Source organism: Salvia hispanica, chromosome 2 (assembly GCF_023119035.1).
Source record: "Salvia hispanica cultivar TCC Black 2014 chromosome 2, UniMelb_Shisp_WGS_1.0, whole genome shotgun sequence".
NCBI classification, from domain to species: domain Eukaryota; kingdom Viridiplantae; phylum Streptophyta; class Magnoliopsida; order Lamiales; family Lamiaceae; genus Salvia; species Salvia hispanica.
This window is the reverse complement of record NC_062966.1, coordinates 37,498,675-37,519,957: the sequence shown is the minus strand read 5'-3', so window position 1 is coordinate 37,519,957 and position 21,283 is coordinate 37,498,675. Positions and strand designations below refer to the sequence as shown.

Below are 21,283 nucleotides of genomic sequence, written 5' to 3'. Positions count from 1 at the left end.
TTGAATTCGTTTTTGCTCATTGTAATGGCCCAAGTGGGGCCCATTTATTGTATAGCCAAAACAATTGTGTCTAACTTTTGAGTCATTTGAAGTGGCCAAGCTTGAGTTTTGCAGCAACAATCAATTTTGTTCGGTTGGATTTGATAATCCTATCCGTACAGTACAACTTAAAACAATAAAATTCAACTCAATTAATAATATAATTCCCTTCCAATTGGTAGTTGAAAATTGGTTCTAGCCACCTCAAGGGGTTAATTAACATATCTATGTGACAATTAAAGAAATAGGAATAATAAACTAATACTACTATCATAATTTAAACCCTAAACCCTATGAAAAAAAAAAACCCTAAACCCTATGGGCCGATCTATCAAATTCAAGCATTTTCCAATATTTTCAGCCCACCGCGGTCGGGAAACTATTAAGCCATTGAGAGAGTAGAATAACAAAAATAATACTATAAAAAAAAAATCAGACTTCAATAATACCATATATACACAATCACAACCTTGTTGTCATGCAATATTACTACGTGTTTTAACATTTTCTCCCATTTTACTAAAAATTAATTGAAGCACAATCTCTCCATCCAAAAAAGTTTACATTTTGGTACATTCACAAAAAATAATACTACTACTACTACTAGTCTTTTATTTACAATGAAATACCTCACAATATATTATCTCCAGTATATCAATTTATTCTACTCTTTTTATTACAGTATCTGACTCATCATTTTCTTTACTCGTAGTATTTTTTAATTTTTACCATTACCATTATCCTATTATTTTCCAACTCAAGATACTCCAATCCCTTATTTAAGCTTATTTTTGGTAGAAGTGGAGAATATATAAATTAGACCAAGTTGAATTATAGTACTCCAACTAACAAAAAAAAGAATAATTCCAAGTACTAAAAATTCAACATGTAGTTTGACTTCATAACAATTGGACAACACCGCATGTTCTTGTTGACTTTTATTGATCAAACAAACATTATTTCGTGCAATTGATTGCTAAAGCCTAAAATCTACAAACAAAGTCAAATCACTTGTGATTTAATTTCACACAGTTTTTTTTCATACAATTTTGCCATGGCAATTTGCACCTCTCTGAGATCCATGAAGGTGGCTCTGCTCATCTTCGTCCTCGTCTTCGCCTTATTACCGATCTTCCCAACTGCTGACGCAGCTCGATTTACTGGTACAAATTTGATCATCTTCTCTCCAAAGCCTAGAAATATGAATGAAAAATATTGAAATTATTATTCATCTCTTGATTATTTTTTTTAATTTGATTTTATTTATGTAATAATATTATGCAGAGGTGCTGGCTAAGATGCCTAGGTGTCCGGCTTGTTTATGCTGTGAGCCTCCACCGCCGGGAATGTGCTGCCGTTGTTGTGCTTCTTCCTCTTCTTCTTCACCCTCCGGGGTTAAGACTAACAATGGCTTTCCATGATAAGCTAAATAAGTGGTGGGATTTTCGATTTTGGACGTGATAAATAATTACAACAATTTGGAGCTTCGAAGTCTGAGCATCAGCATCTAAAGATTATGAACTATCAGCTTTCTTTCTTATGTTTCTTCTCTTCTTTTTTATGTATGTTATGTTCTTTCTTTCTTCTTTCTACTTTCATCCTTTTGTTTTTCTTAATTATGACTATTTTCTTGATTTCAACAAAGATTCGGATTAATTGCATGTTAAACGAGTTTATTTGATTGGTCTGGTATGGGTGTTTATGCTATTGGTTGTGTTGACAACGAAGCACAGCTCAGTTGATAAGATGTTCACCTCCAATCTATAGATTTGGGGTTCGAGTCGTCACAGAAATAGGCGAAGAACAATAGTTGATTCTTTAAAAAAAATAGTTGAAATGTTGTGTTAGGCTATTCAATCTCTAAGACAAGATAATAGTGATATATAGTACATTTTGGGATAAATTAAAATATGTTGTTTGGTTAGTTAAAATATATTATTAAATTTTATATTGTTATCTAGTTTGTTAGATTATACTAATAAATATATAAGAAGAGGAGAAAAACTCAATTATTAGTTTTTAAATATTGACAAAAATTAAATTGCACTAAACTAAGAGGTGCCCACCTTTAGTTAATTATAAGCGACAGAGTATTTAAATCCACCGACGATAGTTAGGCATAATCCCCTAACTAAATATATTTAATTAGTTAATGGCTTAAATGGTGATAGTGCCATTTGATTGAAACTCTTTAATTACCTACACTAAGGTATCACAAAATTTACATAAGTAGTAGTAGTAGTACTATTTTTGTGGTTAATAATTAAACGTATATTCCGACCGACCTTTAATGAGTTTATTATTAAATTTAACCTAAACTTTGAAGTTTCTTTATTATATTTGTTTAATAGTTATATCAATTTAATTTATCTTAGTTTTTCAATTTACGAATTACTCCCTCCGTCCCTAAAAGTTTGTCCCATTTTTCTATTTCCGTCCGTCCCATAAAATTTGTCTCATTTCACTTTTTACTATTTTTGGTAGTGGACCTCATATTTCACTAACTCATTATTACTTATATTTTATTATAAAAGTAGGACTCACGTTTCACTAACTTTTTGAACTCACTTTTCATTACATTTTTTAAAATCTGTGTCGGATCAAAGTGGGACAATATTTGGGGACTGAGGGAGTGTATCTCAATCTTTTTAACTCGTAAATATAATTTAATCAATTCATTATTAGATAATCGATTCTAAACATTATTACTTTTGTATAGTACCCATGTCACAATTCCATTGTTAAAATTGAATTCCAATAATAAAATGTGATGCAAGTTTAAAAGATTTGATTAGAATTGACAAGTTGAAAATAATGAGCTAGAATAAATTAGAGCTAGATGTCACTTATTAAATTGTAAACGTTCGATAAATTTGATAAATCCACTAGACATAGTCATGATAGATTGAACAAGTAAACCATTACTTTTGTATCTGAAAAATATCTACTAGAATTCATCTGGATGGACAAAAAGAGGAAACAAACAACACACATGGAGAAAGCAAATTTTATCCGAATCTATTCAACTTATTGAATGTACCTCACCTAAAATATCCATGAATAGTAAGAAAATTAAATGTATCGTTGACATTTTTTGCATTAATTATGTCACCATCTGAACTTTTCTATTTTTTTTTTCAGGTTTGGTGATAAAAACAAGGTGACCGATTGAAATTAAGAATAAATTGAATCAAACGAATAATTAGAGATAGAACGGTGCTAATGCATCCAAAAATAAATAAATGAATGGTGTCATCACACATGTAAAAGATGAAAATAAATACTCCATATGAATAAATAAATATTTATCTTCTAATAGTGGCATAGGGGAGTGTTAAAGTACCACCACCTCTTAAAATAACACCATACCACCATTCATAGCCAATCATTTGTACACGTGGACGAATAATAAGCTGCAATGTGGCAAAAAAAAAGGATAAAAAACACGGCCAGCAATATGCAACACTGTATACAACAATTTTTCTCGGCCAACAATATCCAACACGCTATACAGCAATCTATAGATTACTCTGTAGCGTTTATAATATTGTTGTGTAGCGTTTATAATATTACTATATATGTGATGTCACGATGTCACTCTAAGAGATGTTGTCATTTTAACACAAATCTCGTTACATATATTCATCTTCTAATATATCAAGGGATATGTAGTGATAGAAATATATCATATAGTATTAAATACTAATAATCTTTTGTGGTACTTAATGCCACCAAAAGTGGTTAGGCAAGCATACTATGAAAAAGATTGATCTAATCACATATATAATTAAATAAGGGAATGACAAGACAAGTGCCATTTGATGAAGACCTATATTACTCTGTTTTGGTAAACGCATAATAACTTCAAATAAAAAATATTTATTTGAAATGTACCGTTCTTAAGTTTGAAACGGCTATTAGTGATTATGGATAGAACAATTTATTTCATAGGATTTTGCACACTATATTTTGAAACCAATAAACAAATTGAGTAACTTCGATTTCCAATTGTTTTTATTTCCCATTTAAATAAATATTTTATTATAAAGAAAACAACCATATTTTCCATTAAAAATATAAGGGCCGGAGCACCCACTAAATTTGACATTTGGAGTTGTTGTTGACATCACAGTGGGCACCTCTCCAAGCCAATTACCTTTTCAAGATTAGAATTCATTTCATATTTTTTATCTGTCATCCATCGACAACAATGGCCGCCTCAATCTTCTTTCACGGGTACATTTTCACTATCTAATCTAACAAATTTCATTCCATGAATATGTCAAATATTCAATAGTACTAGTTAGTGCTACTTAATCTAGCATGCACTTTGGTGTGAAGTACCTTATAAGGAGTACATACAACTCTAATTACCTACTCAAAATTCAATTAATTAATACCTTGCTCCTAGGTCAAATCAAATTTGAACCTATCCTATTAACGTATCTTCTCATGTATAGCCCATACTAATCCCAATAATTCTTTTCACTAATAAATTATCAGCAAATAATATTAAGTCAATCGAATTCAAATCCCTAATAATTTGACCCTCTTCGAGAATTAATCCAAATTACATAAACACTTATATGCATAATTTGGCGATTGGGGGAAATTAATAAATGGATGGAGTCCCCCCCCCCCGCCTAAGTATTGAATTATACACATGGACTAATTTGGTATCTGAAGTATTGCACCAAATCACATTACTAAGGCACGTCATTATCATTTTAGATATTTATGTACTTTAAAAATAAAAAATTTAAAAACCACACATAGGCATAAAAGCCCTAGTTGTATAAGTTCAATTATATTTAAAATTATTACAAGTACAAACTTATTTCTTTGATATTTCTCAGCAAAATAATACCCATGGTCGAAACAGCCGATGAGGTCTATTCCTTAATTTATATCGGGTAGAAGGTTAACAAAAAATGGAAAACAAGAATAAAATTGGCTATCTTGGATTCGTAATCGAACCGATAACCACTGTGCACTGGCTGACCGACAAAGCGCTTAAGCCCCTACCCAAAATATATTTTTATTTTATTATTAATCACTTGATATTTGAATGTATATCATTGTACATAAATACAAGAACCTACTACCAAAACAAATCATAAGAAAATTCTTGTTTCCATATCTTGAATAGAGTTGATAGATACAACCTCACCCAAAACAAATTCTGCCCGGCCCATGGACCACCACATTACAAATGCAATGCTCTAACCTCTGCGAACCTCGATAAACGAGCTTTTATCGAACCGAGACCCGAACAACAATTCATCCATATCCCTAACTCCATCACATGACCACATCACCACATTGATTATCTTGCCTCACATGCCAAATTTTCACCCATCAAAGAAATTCATCAACCCATAACTTAATACACTTGTTTGGCAGAAAATAAATTACAAGAAGAGTAAAGACATTAGACACAGAGTTGTCCAAAAAACCCAATCACATGCAAAACATTATTACAACACATAACTAATGCATTTTCTGTCCCAACCACTTCTCTGCTAAGACATTTCAGCTTGATAACTATCACCAAAAAAATAAAGAAACTCAATTTATTTAATTTTGTCTAATTAAGATATTTCCCTACTCACAATGGTGATATATTTATTGCTTTGCATCATCGCCTTCAATGCTGCAGAACTACCTTTAGAGCCACTCATTAATGGCGATCACAGCTCAAACACATATAAATTCCATCTTCTTTGATGCTAAAGAAAGACTACATTTGAAAGAAGAGGAAAAAAATGGGAGCTTTTTTAGCTTACACATTAGTTTTTGCTGCATTGTGCAGCTATGCAAACTCTCAGTTAGTTCCGGCTATCGTGACGTTTGGAGATTCGACCGTTGATGTCGGAAACAACGACTACCTTCAAACCGTGTTTAAGGCCAACCACCCTCCCTACGGCCAGGATTTCTCCAACCAGGAACCTACCGGAAGATTCTGCAACGGAAAATTGGCTACTGATATTACCGGTATAACGAATATTACTACTTTTTATTGTAAAAATTAAAATTATTATGTTTAATTGAATTTTGATTGAGATGCATGGTTAAACCGGAAATGGCGGTTCAGTTTGGAATCGGACCGGCGGTTTCTGTTTTCAAACTGTAACCGCTTGTCATGAAGCGGAACCGAATATTGAAACTATCCGTTATGTTACGGTTCCAAAAAATTTTGGAACCGTAACAAGCAGCGGTTAACCATCATTTTAGCCAAAAACTAGGGATTGGGGAAAATCGTGGAAAACTGTGAAAATTATGAAAAAGAATAAAAAAAACCGGCGATTTTGAACTGGAACCGCTGTCATATTATTTTTTGGGTCGGTTATGGTTCCAATTCTTTTAAAACTCGAACCGGCGGTTCTTGAACTGACGACATCCCTAATCGTGTCTACTTACTTGCTCACAGCTGAGACTTTGGGATTCACGACCTACGCGCCGGCGTATCTCAGCCCTCAGGCGTCGGGGAAGAATCTTCTCCTCGGAGCCAACTTCGCCTCGGCTGGCTCCGGATACGACGACAACACGGCTGCACTAAGCGTAAAAATCGAATCTTTACTTGCTAAAAACATTTCTGCTTGCTAATACGGGTAAATATTCGATTTTGTCCTATCGTTGCAGCACGTGATTCCGCTGTCGCAGCAGCTGCAGTATTTCAGGGAGTACCAAACCAAGCTAGCAAGCGTGGCCGGGAGCGAAAACGCGTCATCCATCATCAAAGACGCGCTATACCTCATTGGCGCTGGCAACAGCGACTTCCTGCAAAACTACTACATCAACCCTTTCCTCAACAGACACTACACCGTCGATGAGTACTCCTCCTACCTCGTCAGCATCTTCTCCAACTTCGTCAAGGTGAATTCATCGTTTCAGTGATTCACCGTTTTCAATAGCTTCAATCGATAGAGTTTCACACTTACGCGATGATCTGATACAGAGCTTGTATGGACTTGGAGCAAGAAGAATCGGAGCTACTTCACTCGCGCCAACAGGCTGCCTTCCTCTGGCAAGAACCATATTCGGGCAGCATGAACGCGGATGTGTTTCGAGCTTCAACACCGATGCTCAGCAGTTCAACAAGAAGATCAATGCAGCTGCTTCTCAGCTCCAGAATCAGCTTCCCGGGTTGAAGATCGTCATCTTTGATATCTTCAAGCCCATCTACGACCTTGTCGCCAATCCAAAAAAATACGGTACATTTCTCACATAACTACTGTGGGGTTTACAGACCAAATTGAGTTCTCTTCTTCTGTGTTTTTTGTTTAGGCTTCGTGGAGGCGACCAAAGGCTGCTGTGGGACGGGGACTGTGGAGACGACGTTTGTTCTGTGCAATCAGAAGTCGGGGACATGCAGCAACGCGACAGAGTATGTGTTTTGGGACAGTGTTCATCCCTCTCAAGCTGCAAACCAAGTTCTTGCCGATAGTCTCATCATCTCCGGAATCTCTCTCATTGGTTGATACCATACTGTCTGTCTTCTTACAATAGTACAAGAATTTACAACTTCATTGCAAAGTCTGTAAGCTACTCAATCATCAAATATTGTACTGAAACTGGACACGTATATCGAAAATCGAAGACTATGTTAATAGCTCTGTTTTTACTCTGTTTTGTTCTGTTTCAAACCTTAGCAGTTTGCATCACAGTAAATAACCATCAGATCATGTACCACTAAAGCAATTTGAGGTTCTAAGATATCAATAGTTATACATTGTAAAGCATCAAACCTTTTTTCACACAGCGTCTCAGTTTGCATTCGTGGCCATCGTGGTCGAGACCTTCAGGCTGGCAGATCCCGGTTTCTGAATAATACAGACAAGGCAGTTAATAGCCATAGATTATTGAATATCAGAGAAATTCCTCGGAGACAAAATGGATAAGAAATTCAGGAAAATAATACTGAGTTCTTGCAAGATGGAACCATGAATATAAATTAGGGAAATTCACATATACTACAAATGCATTTTCAATACCTATATATTGATTTTCAAACACATTTCACATTTTACAAGCTATTAGTGAATCACTCAACTACAAGTAAGACCTTAACCTTTCTCCACTGTAATATATGAGGTTTGAATAAAAAGAGAAAAAAAAATGATTAAAAGGAACCAAAAGTGACTGATCTTCGTCGAGGTCTAGGACGAGAATCCTTCAATGCCTTGGCATATTTCACGAGTTCAGTTTTTGCAGCACTTTGAGCTTCCTGACCAGGCTGAGAGCCAGAAGACGGGGAGTCGTCGTATCCAGCTATTGTGTCGAAGCTTCTGAATATACTCAGAGAACTATCTTCACTCATTCTTCGAGAGCTTTCTGCTGTGGCACTCTTCCGACCTTGCGAATAGGATCTCTGCAGGTCGAAAGATTGTCTGGACGAAGTAGCAGATGAGGTTGTTGCTGTCTTAGTGAAACCATCACCGTCTGTTCTACTCAGAGCGTCGTCCACAGATGCAGCTCTCTGCCTAAGCAAGGCAGGTGTTGTCTGAACACGATGGTCGTTGTCTTTTCCTCGGAGCAGCTTCATCAGCTTGGTGAAGACTCTCCTTTTGTTCCGGTAACTTGCTTTGCTGTCGTGCAAGTTGTCGATGGGGAGATCATCGGGGTCACCGGAGTCGGTGAGATACGAGTTCTGGGATATGGACCAGTCATCGTGATAAAGTTCCTCAAGGTCCGGATCCTTGCATCCAGTGCCTTCCCTATTTGCATATGCAAGGATGAGTTTCTTCGCCTTTTCTTCCGACTTGGGGCTTAGCGTCTTGCTGAGATCCCTAGCTATGGTTTCATCCGGGCCGGGCTGATAATTTCTCAGCTCATAGCGGAGACAGGCATTTATCCATCGGAGGTAGACGAGCTCCTCAACATCTGTGCACCGGTCAGCTTGGAGCTGGTCGATTTCCTTCCTGAAATCTTCGTTTTGTCGTCTTAGAAGCTGACTCTCTTCTTTAAGTGCTTGAACCTGGTTGAAAGATGAAACATCCCAAGAAATCCATTTAGAAATTTCATAATCCAGTGATAAAATGACAATAAATCAAATCAGAATATTGTAAACAAAAATTTACCTCTTTATCATCTAAAGTAGATTTAGCAAGTATTTGTAGGCTCTCTATTTTCTGAGCCAACTCCAAATTTTCGAGCTTCAAACTATGATTATACCTCTTCGTCTCCTCTAACTCCTTCTCCAAACGATGGTTCCTTTCCGAATCTTGATCGGCTTCAACGGCCTTCGAGTCCTGATCCTGCAGCTTCATAACTTTTTCTTGAAGCCTCAAGATCTGCTCCCTGTTCTGTTCAGCTTCGAACCTAAGCTTCTTCCTCAGCAGTGTTATCTTGGCTTGCGCAGATTCAAGCTCTGCAACGACCTTTTCATAATCAGCCACTTTAGCCTGCAATTTCTTGTTATCCGACTGCAAGGACTCGATCTTAATGTTATAGAGCTTAGCCTCCATGTTGTGCACTCTAAGCCGGTTTTGAAGCTCCAAGACTGCATTTTCCTGTTCTTTAAGGCCATAGTACTCGAGCAGCTGACTCTCGAGGATCTTCTCCCTTTCTTCGAGAATTTGAACCTTCCTCCTTAGGCTAACGATCTCTCTCTCCTCTTCCTCAGTTGGCTCGACTTTGTGTTCTGAAGACAGTCCACTCTTCCTCCGGGAAGCATCATCCGTTTCCATGTCATATTCTTTTACGAGCTGATCCAGCTCGTGGAAGAGAAAGCCATCTCTGTCTCCAACGCTCCTACCCTCGCTGGAGGAGACGTCACTCATAGAATTCCGAGAAGAGACTCTTGGGATGTTTAACTTCTAAAAAAGAAAATTTGTACTTAAATTAGAAAGCAGTTACTCCATATCTCAATCAACTATACAAGGGAATGACATGATATTGCAATTAATTGCACAATATTACATAACACATCAAAGAAGTTGGAAACATCATTACCACAACCAAAGAAGCCAAATCAAAACATGCAAATATAGCTAATACAGCAATAACAACAAGCAATTAGAAAATGAGATTCAACTCACAATAATGAGAATACACAATTAATTCACACATCACAAAATTACAATCCAAACCATATTGAAACTAATAAATACACAATTAATTGCAACAACAGAAGAAGATTGAGCATACCTTCAAAGGAGGGTGATCAGCCCCAACATCTGAATCAGCCTTACCTATATATGACATATAAAATTCAAACAAAATTCAGTCCTCCCCTATAAAATAAATTCAAGAATTATAAATGGAACACAAGAGAGATTTATAACCTGGAGAAGGGGGTGAAGCCTTTGGTTTTGGTTTAGGAAGCATAATTCTTTTGCTTCTGAGAAAAGTAAAGACAAACCCACCAAGGGAAAAAGCCAAAGCAACACCAAATTTGAAAAGCACAGGGCTTATGGGACCATCCCTTTTACCTTTCACAGCCATTTTCAGACAACAAAAATTCAAACTTGGTCTGTTTCAGACACACACGAGAGCACACAACAAATACACAAAGAAGATCACGCCCAGCATAACCTAAACCCCTCTTCTTCTTCATCTTCCATCTGAAACATTAAAGAACACAACTTTATCCAAAACCCATTTGAGAAAAAGCAGAGAATCTCAACCCCAAAACACCCTTCTTCTTCAATTAAAGAATTCCCTAAAAAGATGCGAAAAAGGAGAACTTACTGATTGACCAAGAAATCTGCTTCTGCATCGGATGCTTGAGTAGTTTTTGAATGGATTTGAGCTGCGATGTTTTGAATTGGATTTGCTTTTTCAGTTTCTGAAATGGGATTATTCGTTTGGTGATTTGGCGTTCATTAATTTGGAGCTGGAGCAATAAAGTTGAAGAAACAGTTGCGTGGGAGCAAGCCTAAATTTAAATATTCTGCTTTAGGTGTCTTCTATAATTAATTTTTTAAAATATTGCAGAGACTTTCGGGTTTATTTAACAAGACATTGCCATCAAATATTTGTCTTATGTCACATTAAAGCAACAAATCAAAAGGTTATAAAAATGTCTCACGCATCTTGAAAATTTGAAACTTTATGGGAGGAAGAAATTCTCAGTTTTTTTTTAATTAAACGATTTGAATCAATAACTAATTAATTGTGATGATAATCATTTATATTAATTGCCTATAAAATCACGAAAAATAAAACATATGTAGTTTACTCGACACAAGATTTTATGTAGCGTTGTTTTATGAGTTAATGAAGAGAGATAAAGTAAGAGAGTATTGTTTCTATTTTTAGAAACGTTTCATTTTTAATGGGACAAACTAAAAAAGAAAATGTTTCATTTTTAATAGAACAAATGAAGTATTATTTAGTCGTTCACGTCGTCACATTAGTATACGTATATTCAACTATTTTATGTGTCATCAAAATTTTACACATGTGTCGAATCAATTTTACATTTATCTAAAAAATGTCAGTTAGATGATTGGGAATTTTTATCACTAAAATATGAGTATTATTCAACGATTATTCATAGCGATTACATAAATAATTCGACCCAATTCAAAACGTTAACCTAACTACTTTGTTTTGTTTTTATTGAAGAGATAAATGTGTGATCATGACTTATTTTGAATAATTTTTCATTCCATGTTACAAAAGTCGCCCATCATTTAGCAACCTAAGAGAAAAAAAAGCTTATATTAGTTTATAACTAAGATTTCTTGTATAAATAATTATTAATTAGTTGTGGTAAGATCAGATCAATAAATATGCATAAGAAATAGAGAAGTATAAGTGGCCACGTGCTTTAAGCAAAACCAACAAATCACAACAATTTTTAACCATAAAACCATGGTCCTATCTCAATTAATTGCACATTAATAATGGTGGAGGAAGAGTTCACATGTTTGACAAAACTTAAAATCTTATTTCTAGAAACTCCATGAAATGCAATTCTAGTTGAGAAAAGCTATACTTTCTAAATTGCCTTTGAAAATATATATTTTTAATTGATTAGATCGTTAATAGTGGAACTTTGACATAATCATTTATACTACTAATAAAATTTGATAGATTTGAAAACTATAGTTTTTTTTTTAAAAAATTAAGTTTGGTAGTGACTAGTGATACAAGCCCATAGAGCACCTTGCATTCATGTGCCTATAACCCTACAATTATAAATTTGTTGGCCCAGCATTAAAGATAGGAGGTTGATTGACGTGTAGGAAGGCCCAAATCTCATGTTGGGTAGCATAATTAGAAAGCCCATTCTAAATTTAAATAAGTACTACTAGTATGGGAAATTGGTCTCTAAAACCATTAAATTTGCCTAAAATTTGGTATTTCTCATGAACTTTGAAATTGGTATATAATATCACGAACTTTGCATTTTGTTTGGTATTTCCCACGGCATGTTTATTACTATATTTGACTAACTTACGAGGCTTTTATCATACTTGACACAATTAAATCAACGTGGTTTTCAACGTGACTTTTTATGCTACATGTTATGAACTTAAAAAGTGGTTTCAAATATTATAAAACATATCACGGTTGCCTATGTTAAATAAGATTTTGATGAAAATATCTTATTTGAGTGAGTTCGGGAAATACCAAACAAAATGCAAAGTTCGTGATATTATATACCAATTTCAAAGTTCATGGGAAATACCAAAATTTAAGCAAAGTTCATGGTTTTAGAGACCAATTTTCCAGTATCAAATTGGGGTGGAAGATCATTTTAATACTGCATCCGTTCCATAAGAATAAGTCATATTTCCTTTTTTCGTGTGTTAAATAAAAATAACTCATATCCATTTATGACAATCATTTTTGCATTGTCTTTATTTTATTATGAATCTCATCATTCACTATATAATTTCAACTACTTTTTCTCATTTTATCTTACTTTATCAATTACGTATTAAAATACTATAAGATAATCCTAAACGAGGGAGTATTAAAATTTTGAATACCATCTTTTATATTCAAACAAGGCACTAGTACTTATGTTAGTATTAAAAAGCAATTGTAAAGATTTAGCTCGACAACTTATTGATACTATAAAATAAGGTTAATCATGTTTAATGTTTATACATTATAAATTTGTAGCTTATTCAATCAAATATCTCCACCATTCACTTCTTCATAAAATGTTCCAAACTTCCTGCGTAGTCCATAAAATAACTCAGTTACAAAAATTTAGCAGTCCCTTCGTCCAGACTAAGTCGAGTCGCGGTCGTTTTTAGAATGTCCCAATTAAGTTGAGTCATTTATTCTTTTAACAAAAAATAAAACATCTAATTATTCTTTTATTTTATTCAATCATATACTTCACTCTCTCTTTATCTTTTCTATTTTATTCCTATCTCCTGCATTCCAATACAATTTCTTAATCTCTGTATCCAAAAATTATGTCTCAACTTAGTTGGGACGAAAGGTGTAACAAAAAATTTGAAATGGATATTTTCCACCTCAACATGTAGAGCGATGTCATTTTAGCAACAATTAATAAATGTTAACAATATATCACGTCCATAACTTTTATCATATTTTAAAGGGATATTGGCATCTAATATCACGAAACTTTCAAAAAGTTGGGTTTTTCTCACGAACTTTTAAATTGGCAAATAATATCACGAACTTTACCCCTTGTTTGTTTTTTCCCACGAATGAAAAAATTCATGTTATTTTAATAGATTGAAGAACAATTTTGGAGGGTGTGCTTCAAGAAAAATTATCTTCAAAGATTGAAAAACTTGAAGCTCTCAAAATTGTTGTTGAGAAATTACGAAAAAAAATCCGTTTATTTGAAGAATTTTTTCATTTGTGGGAAAAAACAGAAAAAACAAACAAGGGGTAAAGTTCGTGATATTATTTGCCAATTTTAAAGTTCGTGGGAAAAACCCAACTTTTTAAAAGTTTCGTGATATTAGATGCCAATATTCCTATTTTAAATGCATCTACTCCTATTCGTGTACTGACTAAAATAGAAAAACATGACTCTTATTCGCGGACCGAGGGAGTATAACCTTTTCTATATTTCAAAGTGTTCCATATTTTAAAGAAAAATAATAATTTCGAGATTTATTTTTAAAAATTATGTCATTTCAATGCATGGGAAAAAAATAAAGTGTTTTTAACTTAATTTATATTTTATTTTTCTCCGGTTATAAATCACCTCGAGTTTCGAATTTTCGCGGCATAAATCTAAGAACAAACCTCCTTATAAACCCTAATCCCCAAATTGAAACTGTAATTTCCTCTTTAATTGTTGCAATTTTTCGAAATGATTACACTCCGATCGCTCCATCTCCACCGAACTCTCCGATTCCTCTCAATCCGAAACCCTAATCCCATCATCACCTGCTCCGTATCCCCAAATTACCCTCAATCCCCAAAAAAATTCCACTCCACTCCCCAACGCCACTTCCCCTCCACCACCGCCGCCGCCGCCGACGCCGATGCGCCCACCACCTACGGCTGGTCCGCCCTCCACAGTCCTCCTCCGCCTCCCGCCGCCTCATCTCCTCAGCAAACCCCCGCCGTTCAGACCGTCTACGACCCCGCCACCGGCCGCCTCGTCACCAAGCGCAACCGTCACGGCGCCAAGGAGCCCGAATCCGGCGGCGCGAAGGCTGAAATCAAGCCGATTGCGGAAGTCGGGAGCAGAGTGTACGGGGATGTGATTGGAAGCAGTAGCGTTAGGAGCAGCGGGATTAAGAAGAAGAAGAGCCGGAGCGTCCATGTGTGCTCGAGCTGCGGCTACTCGGATGGGCAGTGGTGGGGCACGTGCAAGCAGTGCGGGGAAGTCGGCACGATGAAGCGGTTCACCACCGAGAGCGCGGGCCGGAAGGTCTCCGGTGTGCGGGTGTCGGATAATGCTGTAAGGTCATGGGTGCTGAGGGAGGCCGCGCCTGTGAAGCTGACTGATGTTTACGGCCGGGTTGATAATTCGAATTGGCGAATTCCTCTGTGAGTGAAGATGAGATGAATAGTTGTGTATAATTGTTCAATTGTAGCAAATGTAGTACTAGTTTTTTTGAGTTGTGTGCTTTTTTTGGTAATCAGGCATGGTGAATTTGGGGATGAAGTGGAGAGGGTGCTTGGTGGCGGTTTAGTCCCAGGTTTTCGATTCTCTGTTCACGCAAGTTTTTATTCACAGTGAATTGCGAAGCGCGATATTTTCATTAATGTAGCTCTTCAATCCAGCGAATTATTACCGAATTGGTTAAGCTTGGATAAAAGAGATGATTGATTAATAACTGACTGTTTAGATCAGTTAAAAGATGTGATCTTGTAGTATTATTCTATGTTGACTTGTAAAAATTAGACATTTAGCATTGAAAAAGTTGGGTGTTTGTATAGAACTCGGGTCATCATCTCAATTTTGGATGATTTTCACATTGCCGCGTGTTTTCTTTCTGTTTTCATTGTTGTGTTTTTACCTTTATTTTTTTTTCCTGTACAGGTTCTTTAGTATTAGTAGGTGGAGATCCTGGTGTTGGTAAAAGCACATTATTGTTACAGGTATAAATGGTGTTTGTTGGTGGTGTTGCTTGTTCCCTCTTGTAACACCGCTTAAGGAATCTCTTTAGCTAATAAAACTGCAATAGAATCTTGATCTTATTTTATGTTTACAATGGAAGGTTGCTGCTTTGATAGCGGAACGGATTGGACGAGTCATATATGTATCTGGGGAAGAGGTGTGCCTTCAGATTGTTTCCTTCATGGGCCTTGAATTTTGCTTTGTTACAGAGATTCGGGATATGCTTGCTAGACAATTTCGGGATGTGAAACAGTGATTATTAACACTAACTCCTTTTTGGTTGCAGAGTGTTGAGCAAATTGGGAACAGAGCTGGCCGTCTTTCTATTGAGACTGAAGAACTTTTTTTGCAGTCAAGTACTGATGTCGAAGTAAATCTATTTGACTTGCTACTATGACTTGTGATGTTGCATACTATTTGGTGTTAAGTTGTTCAAATAACCAATATTACCAACAGTATTATCATATCATGATATACTTCAAATATCATTAGTTCATTATGCCTTATTGTCCATTTTGTGCTGCATTCTTCAACAGGATATTCTAGAACAGGCTCAGCGTCTTTCTCCAAAGGCTTTAGTTATTGATTCTATTCAGACAGTCTACTTAAATGGAGTGACAGGAAGTTCTGGAGGCGACGTGCAGGTCCACATACTTATTAATGGATTGGCATCTTGCTCGCTAATCAGCAGAACTTAATGTTCACATTTGAGTTTGACATATGACAGGTTAAAGAGTGCACTGCAGCCTTACAAAGGTTTGCTAAGAAGACAAACATCCCCGTGCTTTTGGTAGATTCAATGCTATAATACTTTTTGAACCTTATTGCATAAACATTTTAGTTTTGTTATGATAGACACTTCTAGGGATTGTAATGTTGTTATTTACATTCTTAATGTAGATTGGTCATGTGACTAAAACCGGAGATATAGCTGGACCTCGTGTGCTGGAGCACATCGTGGATGTAGTTTTATATTTGGAAGTTGGTACCTTGACAACTCTTCCTTATCCTCTTAGTAGTCTAATTAAATTTGGTTGGTCTATAGTGTATTGTGTAACAGTTCATTAGAGGTTAATGTTATTGAAATATTCATTATATAATTATACTGCTAATGGATGTTTCCAGGGGGAGAAATTTTCATCACATCGGCTACTTCGATCAGTGAAGAATCGGTTTGGCTCCACCGAAGAGGTATTCCATGATATATGTCACAACTCATCGTTTGACAAATAATAGTGAATATCTAAAAGTTTTTAACAACATAATGGTGATTTTATTTCAGCTTGGAGTTTTCAAAATGTCACAGTCAGGCCTTCAAGGAGTTTTGAATCCCAGTGAGATGTTTTTAGCTGATCCGCACTCTGATTCAGACTACCTAGCTGGGCTGGCTGTAGCGGTAATTATGGATGGGTCTCGAGCATTTCTCATTGAAGTTCAGGCAATGTTTCTTTCAATCATATACGTTGCACAGTTTATCTGGGTTTCTATCTAGATTTGATAGGTTTATGTGTAACTGACTGAACTGAACTGTGAAAATATACAAAAATTGCCAATACCGACTATTTATATTGAATGTGGTTATATTCCTATAGGCCCTATGTGTATCCAGCAGCTCTTCAGTTGTGCGTCATGTAAATGGTGTTCAAGGTAGCAGGGCTGACATGATTATTTCAGTGAGTATTGCAGTCTATTAAGCTTTCTGAATCGAACTCTACCTTGTGTTTGAACTGTTTCAAAAAATTGACTTAAATTTATGTGGACAGTAGAATTTCTTTAGAGTAGCATGTGAATGATCTTAACATGTACTCTTTGTGCAGGTTATTATCAAGCAAGCTGGACTTAAGCTACAAGAGAATGTAATGATCTTTATACTAATTCCAGCTTTAAAATGTGATTGTTCGTATTTCTGCACCCGAAGTAGTTTTGCTTTGGTCTTTACCCCTTCTAATGAATTGGTTTAGTATTTGCTCACATATCAGTCTCAAATAACTATTTCAAACATCCACTTTTCTTGGTAGGGCATCTTTCTTAATGTCGTCAGTGGAGTTAGCCTGACGGAGACGGCTGGTGATCTAGCAATAGCAGCCGCAATTTGCAGCAGGCATGGTTTTTAGTAACAAGCTGACTTTACTTATTCTCTGATGAACTAGTTTGGTTTCATCTTCTTGTATTTTGATGTTTAATTTCTTTCTTCAGCTTCTTAGAATCCCCCATACCACGCGGCATAGCATTCATTGCAGAAGTTGGTCTCGGCGGTGAACTTCGTATGGTATGTCAAATTCATTCGTCTCGTTTCAAAATGTGGCCATTACATTGTCGTTTGAATTATTCGTTCCTGTGGTAATAGACGCCCTTCATCGTTTCGTCCAATTTGTTAGTTTTTTTCTTGAGAGTCTATGCGAAGAAACATAAGTTTGTTGTTAACATTGTGCGGTGACAACCATAGGTATCGCAACTGGAGAAACGAGTAAGCACGGTGGCGAAGCTGGGATATAAGAAGTGTATCGTCCCCAAGCTCGCAGCAAATTCGCTGTCGGAGATGCAGGGAGGGCCGGAGACGATGGAGATTGTGGGATGTAATAATCTGAAGGAGATGATTAACTCTGTTTTCACAAGTAACTGGTGATGTAAATGATCTTAGTCTGTAAATTTTGTGTGAATATGAACTTCAATTTCCAGACATTCACTGTGTATTTTCTAGATTTTTTAAAAAATTTTGGACGATTGATAACAAATGAAGGCATGCCAGGTTGTATCGTCAACTCATTTTTGTAAATGAGAGTAACAAACTTTTTAGATTCAAACTTCGAAAGAAGCAAACAGAAGACTTGGATTAAAATAACTAATACCTTTAATGACGCTGACGCATACCAAATCTTTCAAATCAGAAAGAAATACTGCCTATTCATGAAGTTACTAATTTCCTCATGAATTTCGTGGTTGAGGTGGTAATCTACAACATCATATCAGTATACTCCCCTTGGTCCCACGATAGGACGATAGGATTCACTCTTGTTATGAGCACAGATTTTAGAAATATACTTCCTCCGCCCCACAAAAGATGTCACACTTGTAGGACAGCACGAGATTTTAGAAGGTTTTGTTTTGTGTGTAAAATAGAGAGAGAAAATATAAAGATTTTAGAAGGTTTTGTTTTGTGTGTAAAATAGAGAGAGAAAATATAATTCTTATATTTATGTGAGAGAAATTTTTCCAAAAAGAGAAATGTGACATCTTTTGTGAGACAAACTAAAAAGGTAAGTGTGACATCTTTTGTGGGACGGAGGGAGTAAAGAATAGTAGGTTGAAAAAATTAGTAAAATAGTATAAAACTCATTTTTTTATATTGATTTTATAATAAAATGTTAGTGAAGTGAGTTGGTGGAATGTGAGATTTACTTACCATTTATAATAAAAATAAAGTGTGACTCTTATTGTGAGACGAATCAAAATAGCAAATTGTAACTCTTATTGTGAGAGGAAGGGAGTATAATATTTTATTTCAAGAGCTTATAAGGATATGATTTTATATTTTTGCTCATTATGTCATTTTGCAAGAACCAATAGAAACAGGGCACGCTTATAAGGATATGATTTTAAATGTCACGCTTCAACACGACAGAGATTTAAAATTTATAGAATAAAAGAATTTAATAGAATGTGGATCCTCGCATTGCTGTTTTTCTTATTACTATTATGTACGGTTGCTTCGTGTATACAAGACCCCACCTCCTTCCTCGGCCGCCAACAAATTCTCACAGGTTTGTTTTCGGACAAACCTCACCCCTGTTCGGGTACAACTGGACATCCGTTGTGGATGCCCTCGTGCAATTCACTCGAGAGTTGGGACTTCTCAGGTTCGATTTGCAATTCTTAATTATATAACTACTGCTTATTGACAAATTGAGAAATTATTGAAATATTTATAAAAGTTAAACTAAAAGCTTGTAGATCTATATTTTTTTTAAGCTTGTAGATCTAATTTAAAAAAAATAAAGATTGCTTATTGTAGCAAAAATGGTGGACCACGTTCCTTCATAAGTGGGACACACACAAAAAGTATGATTTATGAATCAATATTTTATGGAGTACAAATAAATAATGTGAAATCAAACTTCAACACTATAAAAATGTACTACTACTAATTACTAAAACTAGCATCATTCACTCAAAATTTCAAACACAACTCAAAAAAAGAAAATGGAACTCATCATAGGGTTTCTACACATTGCAATTGCAATAACCTTACTAACAACATCTCAAGCAGCCGAGCCCTCCCAAATCCGGCTGCTCCGGCCGCGCTTCGGCAGCGGGGGCCGCCGCGTGGAGGGCTTGGACTGCCTGAGCTGGCGGCTGGCGGTGGAGACCAACAACCTCCGGAGCTGGAAGGTGGTGCCTCAGTCGTGCGAGGACTACGTCGGCAACTACATGCTCGGCCGCCAGTACCGCCGCGACATCGAGGTCGTGGCGGAGGCCGCCGTGGAATACGCTAAGAGCGTCCAAGTCGCCGGCGACGGCAAAGATCTTTGGGTGTTTGATATTGATGAAACATCTCTTTCCAATCTTCCTTACTATGCTCGATCCGACGTCCAATTTGGGTAACCTTTTTTTACATAATTTCATTTCTTGAAAAATCATGACATTATTGAAGCTAAAGATCATGATAAGATTTTTAGATCTCAACGAAGGGTGGTTTTAAATATTTTATGTGAAAATAATGATATGATACTTGTCATAGACTCATAGCACTCCATCTGTTCGCCATTTATAGTCCATTTTGACTCTGCGCGGGTTTTATAGAATTGTTTGACTTTGTGATATAAAAATAGGAAAATGAATTTGTGGATTGTGGACTCTAAATTATTGTATAGACTATGTAAAAAGGGATAATTGATACTCCCTCCATCCCACAATAGGAGTCACATTCGGTGTAAAAGATACTCAATTTAAACCAAGCTGGCTATTACAATTGGGAAAAGCTCATTCTCAAGTAAGAGATTATTACATAAGTTATTTTTTTAATTATGATTATTCCTAAATTAAGAGTGGTATTAATACAGGGGAGAAAATGACCATGGATCATCAGTGGATTACAAATCCCAGAGAAGAACAGAGTTGGTGAATGAAGGGTACAGAATTGTGGGAAATATTGGGGATCAATGGAGTGATTTGATTGGTACTAATGTTGGGAATAGGACATTCAAAGTGCCTGATCCCATGTATTACATAGGATGATCATGTGATGAATATACTAGCGTTACATGATTTTGTCAAATAAATGTAACCAATTTGGAGTTTAATCATCATTTTGAAATAAATGGAACTTCCCACATGGTTAATTAGAGCCTCAGGTTGAGTTGATTGGCCTCATTGATACGCGCCACATGTAATTGATTCCTTATGTAATTATTAAATTTGATTATGTTATTCTTGATTTATGGAAAGGGTTAAAAGATAAAATTAATGTGAATACATCATATGGTGTGCTACATATAATAAATTTTTATAAAGTTTCTGTTTATCTAACGTGGTCCCATAATTATCAATTTATCATGGAAGTTGGATTTCCCATAGTAAGTTTATTTTAAATTGTTGAAAGTGTGTTTATCAATAAAAAGGTTAAAAGGGGTTGATCGTTTTTATTTAATTTTTCCTAAGTAGGTTTCTAGGAATATGAGCAAACTGGGTTGGTGATTTTTTTTTTTTTTTAATTTTCATTCAACTCAA

The 21,283-nt window shown here is 35.8% G+C and overlaps 4 protein-coding genes and 1 long non-coding RNA gene across 6 annotated transcripts; 4 read left to right on the top strand and 1 right to left on the bottom strand.

The window, feature by feature from the left end:
• Positions 1-1,028: 1,028 nt before the first annotated feature.
• LOC125208662 lies at positions 1,029-1,700 on the top strand. The gene is made up of 2 exons (XR_007174159.1): positions 1,029-1,202; positions 1,324-1,700. It is a non-coding gene; the product is annotated as an uncharacterized LOC125208662 (long non-coding RNA).
• A 4,043-nt stretch (positions 1,701-5,743) lies between these two features.
• On the top strand, positions 5,744-7,663 carry LOC125205394 (GDSL esterase/lipase APG-like). Its single transcript, XM_048104288.1, has 5 exons — positions 5,744-6,033; positions 6,470-6,600; positions 6,682-6,915; positions 6,998-7,253; positions 7,327-7,663. Exons 1-5 carry the CDS (start codon positions 5,805-5,807, stop codon positions 7,518-7,520), a joined length of 1,044 nt encoding a protein of 347 aa, XP_047960245.1. The 5' UTR covers positions 5,744-5,804; the 3' UTR covers positions 7,521-7,663.
• A 347-nt stretch (positions 7,664-8,010) lies between these two features.
• LOC125205392 (protein CHUP1, chloroplastic) lies at positions 8,011-10,935 on the bottom strand. Of its 2 annotated transcripts, none has more exons than XM_048104285.1 (5): positions 10,732-10,935; positions 10,326-10,604; positions 10,189-10,232; positions 9,120-9,857; positions 8,011-9,016 (listed from the first exon to the last, which is right to left on the bottom strand). In XM_048104285.1, exons 2-5 carry the CDS (start codon positions 10,483-10,485, stop codon positions 8,162-8,164), a joined length of 1,797 nt encoding a protein of 598 aa, XP_047960242.1. In that variant the 5' UTR covers positions 10,486-10,604; positions 10,732-10,935; the 3' UTR covers positions 8,011-8,161. The 2 variants fall into 2 exon arrangements, with proteins under 2 accessions (XP_047960242.1, XP_047960244.1); XM_048104287.1 differs by having other exon boundaries at positions 9,120-9,854.
• Positions 10,936-14,230: 3,295 nt separating this feature from the next.
• LOC125204122 (DNA repair protein RadA-like) lies at positions 14,231-18,318 on the top strand. The gene is made up of 15 exons (XM_048102682.1): positions 14,231-14,982; positions 15,079-15,134; positions 15,479-15,537; positions 15,657-15,713; positions 15,843-15,926; positions 16,093-16,200; positions 16,284-16,346; positions 16,457-16,537; positions 16,682-16,747; positions 16,839-16,994; positions 17,149-17,229; positions 17,374-17,412; positions 17,575-17,657; positions 17,753-17,825; positions 18,003-18,318. Exons 1-15 carry the CDS (start codon positions 14,297-14,299, stop codon positions 18,180-18,182), a joined length of 1,872 nt encoding a protein of 623 aa, XP_047958639.1. The 5' UTR covers positions 14,231-14,296; the 3' UTR covers positions 18,183-18,318.
• Positions 18,319-19,474: 1,156 nt separating this feature from the next.
• On the top strand, positions 19,475-20,895 carry LOC125206930 (acid phosphatase 1-like). The gene is made up of 4 exons (XM_048106144.1): positions 19,475-20,154; positions 20,233-20,245; positions 20,494-20,546; positions 20,617-20,895. Exons 1-4 carry the CDS (start codon positions 19,757-19,759, stop codon positions 20,789-20,791), a joined length of 639 nt encoding a protein of 212 aa, XP_047962101.1. The 5' UTR covers positions 19,475-19,756; the 3' UTR covers positions 20,792-20,895.
• The last annotated feature ends 388 nt before the right edge of the window (positions 20,896-21,283 follow it).